The 9636-nt window shown below is 36.1% G+C and overlaps 1 protein-coding gene across 1 annotated transcript; it reads left to right on the forward strand.

Annotated features, from left to right (window-relative positions):
* The first annotated feature begins 1372 nt into the window (after positions 1 to 1372).
* On the forward strand, positions 1373 to 5653 carry LOC137730119 (GDSL esterase/lipase At1g29670-like). The gene is made up of 4 exons (XM_068469184.1): positions 1373 to 1842; positions 2619 to 2855; positions 4603 to 4855; positions 5223 to 5653. Exons 1-4 carry the CDS (start codon positions 1387 to 1389, stop codon positions 5459 to 5461), a joined length of 1185 nt encoding a protein of 394 aa, XP_068325285.1. The 5' UTR covers positions 1373 to 1386; the 3' UTR covers positions 5462 to 5653.
* Positions 5654 to 9636: the final 3983 nt, after the last annotated feature.

Here is a 9636-nt window from a genome sequence, read left to right on the forward strand (position 1 = left end):
TAATAATGTAGTTCAAATTCGCATTTACCAAGAATCAAACCTAAAAGCTCTCACTTACCGGTGAAAATGAATACTACTAGACCGTAATATTAAATGATCACTAAAAGGGATATTTCTATATACTAATTCATGGAAAGTCTTTGGGAGGATAGTAATCCTCGAAAAACTGGGAAAATCCTAGAGAAAATATAGGGAGAGATTTTATTTTCTCTGCTTGTGGTGCATACTAATCCCATTAAACCTTAAACTCTCAAGTTATTCGGGATTAATTCCTAATTACAGTTTAACTGGGTTTCCATCTTTATGGGACAAGAAATCCTCGACAAGATTAGTCCCGCCTACCAATTTGGAGTACGTCGGACCGGGCCCAACTGCCTGATCCGGTGAGCCTAGTCCGACTTTGCCTACACATTCAAGGAATTCCAGCCACGCCGAGTGCAATATGTTACTGTCCAAAAACCTATAGTCCCATATTGATTAAGGTAGAGACATTCTTTGATTCACTTGCCAAGTTAGACATTAGTAATATCTATGCACCAACTTGAGAATGAGCATTGTAAGTCCAACTTAAAATAGGAATATAATCATATTTTATTTTATTTACTTGTAGGTTTTTATTTCATAGTGTAATTGGATAATGAGTTATTGTTATCTTTATCTACAAAAGGGCATATCTCTATAAATATGTGCCACCACAACAAGAAGAGTGCAACAAAATCATATTCCCATAATCTCTACTCTTATTTTTTCAACAAAAGGTGATGCTAGAGATGTTATCTATTTAAACCATTTTTTATAAAGTGTAAACCACATAATGTGAAGATTGATGGTTGAATTTTTTTTTAATAATTTAAAGAAATTATCAACTGTCATATCATATATTTAACAAAAAATGATTTCCTTAGTATTTTTCTGTAACAAAAGCCCGAAGTGATTGTTCTTCATATACGTGTAATAATATCAAGCACGAGATACGATAACGACGGATTAACCCATAAAGACTAGAAATGTGTATTTTTAATAACGATATCGTCTTACATAGTCTGCTTTATAATTTCGGTCTTGGGTTTATAATTTCGGTCTTGGGCCCATATTTTTCACCAGAAGGAGCACACATTGAATCCACTAATTGAAAGTTGTTGAATATGGATGTCATCGTTACTGATGCCTATTCTTATATAAGAAAATTAACAAAAAGTCTAAAAAATTTCATTTTTAATGAAAAATCCTTTTTAAAAGCATAGTAAAAAGTAGTAGAGAAAGATATAAATGTGATTTTTCATTAAAAGTGATCCCGGGAATGTTTTGTTAAAAAAAATTTCTTATATATCATGCTTCAACCAACAAGGCAAATATCTAGACAACACCACCACCTTAAACTAAAATATGGCTGCAAATAAGTCTTCACGTTTGGGAGTAGTTTTCCCTGTAGGCCTCCCCCTCCTAGTCCTTGCTTGCTTCTTTCCCTGCAGTAGCTGCCACTGTGACGTCAGCGTAAGCAAAAACACTGACGAACACGACGGTGAGGCGGGGGCAGCTAGTGAAGGGATCAAGGGCATGTTTGTGTTTGGAAGCTCTTTGGTCGACAATGGCAACAACAACTTCCTCCCGGACTCACTGGCCAAAGCTGATTACTTGCCGTACGGAATCGATTTTCCTATCGGGCCTTCTGGCAGATTTACGAACGGGAAGAATGTTATCGACCTTTTCGGCGACCATCTCAAGCTTCCTTCCTTCGTTCCAGCATTTGCTGACCCCAAAACTAAGGGAACCAAAATCCTTCATGGCGTCAACTTTGCTTCTGGTGCTTCTGGTATTCTTGATGATACTGGTTCTTTAGCGGTGCGTATGCATGACAAACATAACCGTAATTTTTAATTTGTTTCATGCTTACCGTCATATCTATTTCCAATATATAGCGATCATCAAATTCTTTCTTTCTTGCCTTAGTTATATCACCGTGAATCCGTGACACTGTGTTTGCACCATGGATTTTGAAGTTTTAAAGCCTGAATTAGTTTGTAATAATAACACTATAAAAGTAGATGATGGAAATTCGGAAATAACCAGATCCTGTGCATTTCATGTGGCATTTTAAAAGTCCTTTGTTTGATGTTTGGTAGTGCATTTCTCGCGTTCTAGTTGTGATGTTTCTTTTTAACAAGTCGGGCTAAAATAATCTCTATCCATCCAAATATAGAGCAGGAATTAGGGTTTAGCCATTAATTTCTGCAACTATATCCAGTAGAAATATTGACTTGGCTATGATATATGCATGTACATTCACCATTTATTAGTAAGCTACGGTATTCTCTTGTATATTTGACCGTTAGATGATGAATGTGTTAGTAAATGCATGTATGTAAGAGGGTACCCATGACCTCTTATGCATGTGTTATTTCTAGTTCTATTTGATCATATACCTATGTTAATTTATTAGTTGGACCAAAAGCAGAAGCTTATGGCTAACCTCAATTATTGAATACTGAATTTCTGGGAAAATGATGTATATATAATGGGTTTGGATGGCCTGAATTATTGAATACTGAATTTATGGGAAAATGATGATATATATAATGGGCTTAGATGGCATATAAACATTCATCATATATTTGCAGGGGCATGTGATAAATCTGAATCAGCAAATCAGAAACTTTGAGGAGGTAACGTTGCCAGAGTTGGAAGCGGAGCTAGGCCGGTGCACAACCTCTCAGTCACTCGAGGACTACTTGTTTGTGGTGGGAACCGGCGGAAACGATTACTCATTCAACTACTTCCTGACCACCTCCTCCCGCAACGTCACCCTTGAAACCTTCACTGCCAATCTCACTGCCTCTTTGTCCACACAACTAAAGGTGCATGCATTTAACTACTATATATATCCATGTTATTCTCATATTATTTTATAGATATGCAATCAAATCAGACATAAAAAAAATGTTTGGGAAATTGACTAAAATATTAAAATCAAATTTTAATTATTGAACTAATTAAAATGATTAGATCGATGATATAACAACAAAAAAATTAATAATATATATCAGATAACTACAACAAAAAAATGTTTATTTCAACACAGAATTTGAAAAATAATCATATTTATTAGCCAATTTCTCAAAACATTTCACCGTTTAATTGATGCCAACTTGTATATATCTACCGTTAACTTATTATATTTTACAGAAAAATTTAATTATGCATGTTAGTGTACAAAAACATAAATGTATGTGCATGTAAGAGAGATTTTTTCATGTATTCGAAATACAATTCGGTACATGAACAAATGATAATTTTGATTGTATTGTACTCTGGAGGTAGTCCCTTAAAGTAGTTGATCAAGGGACTTAGGCCCCTTTTTAATATTCTGAATACACATTTATAAAACAAGCATCATATTCGTGCACAGTATTTATGTTCATGCTGACTAGCTAGCATTTGTTTAATGCATTCAGTTCCAATTTATGCAGTTGGTCCAAGCTCCAAATAAAACGGGTCAGGTGTACGTAGTAAATAATCTGACTAGTAGATGGTAGAGTATTTATTGTATATGATATGTCTGTTTTCATTATTGTCGGGAAACAGCGACTGAGTCAAGAGAACCATATCAGCATTCAACAACCACACCTCCCATATTTAATCTTTCAACCACGACAAGCAGATATTTTTTCATGTACCCGAAATTTGGAAGAAAAAAAAAAGACATTATACGAGCTTATAAGTAGTAGATTATTTTTCGTATTGTCAATTTATTGTATAGTAGAATTTCAACTTTTTTTTATCTCGTTTCAGTACGAGTGCGTTGAAAAATTTGTCATGTATTTAATTAGTGTACAACATTAGTCTATTAAATAATTGTCACGTGATGTCATCGGTTGCAAAGAAAATCTACAAAATCTTCTTGTTTGCAAGGCTCTTGAATGATTAGTATTACGATCTCTGTATGTGTAGGACCATTTTCACACACACACACACACACACACACACACACATATATATATATATATATATATATACATAACATTTATATATGAATATGATGTGGGGTGGGGTGCAATCAGATAGACCAGTAATTGATAAATGTCGGAAGATATATAGACAAGCGTAAAATTCATTACTCAAACCCAACCCATTCAAATTTTCTCTACCGCCACACCCTGACCCTACACATACAAGTAAAGGATGATATAAAGTAGACACGTTGATTTCCGTACGCTGTGGAGGATTTCATTACTTGCAGAAGATTTATAGTTTAAGTGATTAATAGCGTTTAGCTTTTACGTAGTATTAGTTTTTATGTCGAATCTTCCTTTTCTAATATTTGCTTACATAAAAGGAACTCTCATTACCAAATTTTTTATTCATTGGGTATGGTTTCTGAGTGATTCATTAGGTATTATTCATGAATTGTGAATGATTGTACGTATTTGAAAAAACAAATTGGCTTGTAACAGTATTAATTTCATCACAAAATGCAAAAAAATTTCTTTTCTGTTTCAGGAAAAAAATAATATTTTTCTATATTCACAAGCTAGACAACAATTATATGCATATAAATATGTCAACAATTAATATATAGCTTGAAATATTTGGTGATGATTGCAGAAGTTGCACAGTTTAGGAGCTCGAAAGTTTGTGTTGATGTCAATAAATCCATTAGGGTGTAGTCCTGTGGTGAGGATGAGCCGACCAACACATAATGGTTGCATGCAGAAACTGAACCGGGCAGCTCATCTCTTCAATACTCACTTGAAGTCGTTGGTTGATGGTATGAGGGTACAGATGCCGGGCTCATCTCTTGTATTTGTTAACTCCTACAAGATCATTAGAGACATTATAAAAAATCCCATCTCCAAAGGTGCGTAGAGATCTCTCTTCTTAACATTCATTCACCTATCCATCTGAAGTCTTGTCTTCGAAGTAAAATAACGTGATCAACATATGTTAGATACAAAAACACTCTTTTGGCCCACCTTATGGCCAATCTTAATAAATTAGCATATATGATGACGCTCTTAGCATGCATCCCATTTATTGTAGCAAAAACGAGAGGATAAGGCTCCTGTAGGGAATCTGTATGATGGTCCTATACATATATTCCGTTTTAGCTACGGTAAAACAAGATTTTGATTGAAAGTTGCTCATAAACAATTAGTACAATTAGTACGTTTGTAAATCAAAAACATGTAAATTAGTTACAACAACAAAATAATGGAATTTTGCAGGATTCAAGGATGCTAGCACTACTTGTTGTGAAGTGGCATCAATAAATGAAGGAGGGAATGGAATTTTGTGCAAAAAGGGAGGGCAAGTGTGCGGAAACAGAAGCAGTCTTGTGTTCTTTGATGGCTTGCATCCAACGGAAGCTGTGAACGTTCAAATAGCAACCAAGGCCTTCGCCTCTTCCCTTAAAACTGAAGTATATCCCACCAATATTAAGCGAATGACCACACGCAATATGTAGGGTTATCATCAGATCAGACCAGACTCTCCAGAACTTGTATGATCTACTGCGTGTGAAGTTGGTTACGAATCTAGTAGGAACTTAAATACATATGAATCGAATAGCTCTGTAATATGCAGCTAGCTAGGTTGTTTTCTATTACGTTTCCAATAAATGTGTCGATAATATTATCGACTTTGGCTATTTTAGCTAGTTTAAACTTCTTCTTGATGAATTAGAAACTCGTAGTTAATTGCTAAATTGGCCCTAAGGTCTCGTTTGGTATGAAGAATTGGATTTGAATGGATAATTAACTGTTTTCAAGGTATGTTCAAAATAGAAAAGAAAATTTTACGTCCAACTTGGAGGTAGGAGATCAATTACTTCTAAAGAAAAGTATTTCAATCCTCCCCAAAATCGGAGGATTAGAAGGGAGAAGTTTTCTTCATGTCTAATCCTCTTCTAAATCCCATAAAATGACAAATCATTCTCCTCTATGTACCTTCATTGATGCGGGAGGCAAGCCTCGAAAGAAAACAATTTGAAGACCACTGCTATGCTGTGGGAATAATATCTGCTGTTCATCAAATTTGACCCAGTTTCCATGACTATCATTTGGAGAGTTATATATCTCCGGAAAGCTCTGGAAGTCTATTACCAATGCAACCAACAGTGCGTCAATCAGAGTTTTCTATAGAAAATTATTAGAAAATACCGAAGGATGTGCGGTTGTGCGAGAAAATCTGCAAACGCCATTTCTTCCAAATAGAGAGGATATACCAGCATCTTGCTCCCATGGATGACAATCAGGTATCAGTAATTAATCTGAGTCAAATATTATTGAAAAAGAATTTGTGTTCTTCTCAAAGAGTTGTTGATTGGAATTTGCCTCCAATATATGATGAGTGTTCAGATGATGGATACTTGATGATTCCTACCAAAGAGGTAACTCCAAAAAAATTTGCTCAGGAAGTTACACCATCCACCACTAAGTCTTGAGCCAAGAGGAAATCTCAGGACTATAGTTTTTCATCATATTCCAATAAAAGAAGAAAAATCCTGGTTGGAAGATGATTTCAAATATTTCAACCAGAACTACTTTGAAAATCTGGTTCGGTGCCATATGTGTTCACTCATTGTCTGCTTTTTTGAAGATGTTATTGGTCCAAGTTGTTGATACTCAATTCTTTGGAGAGCTCAAAGAGTTCAAATCTTGGACAGGTCGAAAACCTAAATTCAAACAAAAATACAAAAAGGGTTCAAACTCGAGGACGAGTTCTTTTCGAGAAGAGGAGTATGATGCAGTCCACACAATTAATATGATCCATGTATTAAACATGTTGTTGGTGGCTGTTTTTCAGCTTTCAAAGTCATGTTTTAATTACATGCGTAGAAACTACAATCTTTAGTATTAAGATTTCTATCCTACCAATGTATTGTAATCTCCCTATTTAAAGGAATTCTTATGTACTAAAAAAATCAGTCAATTAGTGAATTATAATTACTCCAAGAAGTGAGTGAGTTTCCTCCTTTTTAAATCAAGCATTTGGTTTGGCCGTATCGAGTGAATCCACGATTAATAGTGATTCCGTTACCCCTAGTTGAGTGATTCTAAGGTTAACTATCCATCGTCTCCTGGAAATTCCTTGGCTACTTGCATCATTCATAATACATTAAGTTTAGCAGTTATCAATTTCAATCCAATCCTCCACACAAAATGAGCCCTATGTCAAGTTGGTTTCTCTCTCACTTGTATTAGGTAAATATTTTGGGTGACTGTTTGCTCTTAGAAAATTGAAATCCGACCATACTAAATCGACTGTCCGATTTGATCTATCAAATATCTATTTATTTTTTTTACTAATTGGATGGGAAAAGAGTATTAATGTAGAAATTGTTGTGGCCTATATATAACTAATAGGGGAAGGGGGGTCGGTGACATAGAGAGAATATAGAGAGAGATGTGTTTGTAAGGTTGTGTAGAGGATGTTGTTATTTCCCCTATGCAATGCCTTTATTTATAGTAATAAAAGAGACAAGAAATTCTTCTCCTCCAAGGAATACAAGTCCTAATAGGAAAGAATAACTAAAATCAAATATAATCTAAGATTTACACAATCACACTTAAATAAGAAGTTTATAACACTCCCCTTGAGTGTGTAAATACTCAAGTAGATTCGGCATCATGTAGAGGTTGAAGAAGTCGACTTGTTGGCACTGATTCTGGAAACACACTATTCTCAATAAGGTAGAAACTTGCATAAGGAAGTAAGTCTCATAAAAAAAAACCCTATGACTATGGTAAAAACCCGAGTAGGGACAAAACCCATAGTCTAAGGAAAAATGTGCGAGAAATGGAAAGTCAAATGAAACATCTACAGGACGTCATTAGGGATATGATCAACCCAAGGTGGGTGCCTTGTCAAAACCTCGTTAGGTAGCAAAAACCCAGTAGGAAAAATGCTCCTAATCATAGGGAAAAAGAGTATATTAAGATCAAACAAAAATACTTCAGGATACTTCCCCTGAATTTGACATAATTCCAAAGAGAACTAGCAATGTTACAACTCAGAAAGTTTATACATACCAATTCCTTAAACAAGCTTCTAAAACGTCGCCTTCAGTAGAGATTTGGTGAAGAGGTTGGCTAGATTGTCTTGTGAACGGATTTGCTTGACTTCAATCTTCTGATGCTCTTGTTGTTGATGTAAGAAGAAGAACTTCGGCACAATATGCTTGGTGTTGTCTCCTTTGATGTAACCTTTCTTGAGTTGTTCGATGCATGCTATGTTGTCTTCATAGATCTTCGTTGAGACATCAACGACAGGGTAAAGGCTGCATGAGCTTCAAATATGGCCCACAATTGTTCTCAACCAAAAGCATTCCCGAGTTGCTTCGGGTAAGGCCAGAATTTTAGCATGGTTAGACGAAGTGGCAACTAAGGTCTGTTTAGTTGACCTCCAAGAGATTCCGGTGCCTCTAACGATAAAGGCATTTGAGAGCCCGCCTTGTACGAATCAGATAAGTATCATGCGTCAACATAACCAACAAGACGAGAATCGACTCGAGATAAAATGGGTGCGGCATCACTCGAGGATCCGTAGGGGTAGAACAAGCCTAGATCCGTAGTACCCTTAGGGTAGCAGAAAATGCCTTTAAAACCAGTCCAGTGTCTGCGTATTGGTGCATTACTGTATCTTGCTAAAAGATTAATAGTAAAGGAGATGATGGGTCTAGTGCATTGAGCTAAGTACAACAAAGCGCCTATTGCACTTATATAATGAACTTCAGGCTCCAAAATGTCTTCATCATCCTCCTTCGAATGGAAGGGATCTTGTTTTGCATCTAGCGATAAAACGACCATAGGAGTACTCGAAGGCTTCTCTTTATCATCGTTAAAGCGGCGCAACACCTTCTGGGTATAGTTCGATTGATGTACTAAGAGTCCATCTGAATGGTGCTGTATCTCGAGACTGAGATAATATCGAGTCTTTCCTAGATCTTTCATCTCAAATTCCGACTTCAAGTATGCGGCAGTTCTCGCAAGCTCTTTAGAAGTTCTGATAAGATTCATGTCATCGACATATACTGCAACAATTGCAAAACCAAATGTGACTTCTTAATGAACACACAAGGGCATAGTTCATTGTTCACATTTAATACTCACTCAGACGGTTATACCACATTCTTCCGAATTCCTTCAAATTGTAGAGTGAATGCCTCAGCCGAATTGAGAGCATGTTCCAAGGTTTGGAAATATTTGATCTAGTCAATGTAAGTCCTTCGGGAACTTTCATATAAATTTTTGTATCAAGATCCCCATAAGGACGCAGTTACTACGCCCATCAGCTGCATACTCAGTTTTTCGAAAACTACCAAACCGATAAGGTGGCGAAAAACAATCACATCCATAACGGGTGAATCAGTTTCATCATAGTCAATCCTGGGGTGCTGTGAGAAGCCTAGCGCAACAAGACGAGCTTTGTAACGCATAATTTTGTTCTTCTCATTACATTTTCGAAAGAAAACCCACTTGTAGCTAACGGGTTTCACATGTGAAGGAGTAGGACTTACAGGTCCAAACATTTATGTTTCACAAGCGAATCGAGTTCGACTTAGATTGCTTGTTTCCAGTTGGACCAATCAGTTTTACGTCGACATTCATCAATGGAACGGGGTTCAGTGTCATTGCTCAA

This window comes from Pyrus communis, chromosome 3, assembly GCF_963583255.1.
Source record: "Pyrus communis chromosome 3, drPyrComm1.1, whole genome shotgun sequence".
In the NCBI taxonomy this organism is placed as follows: domain Eukaryota; kingdom Viridiplantae; phylum Streptophyta; class Magnoliopsida; order Rosales; family Rosaceae; genus Pyrus; species Pyrus communis.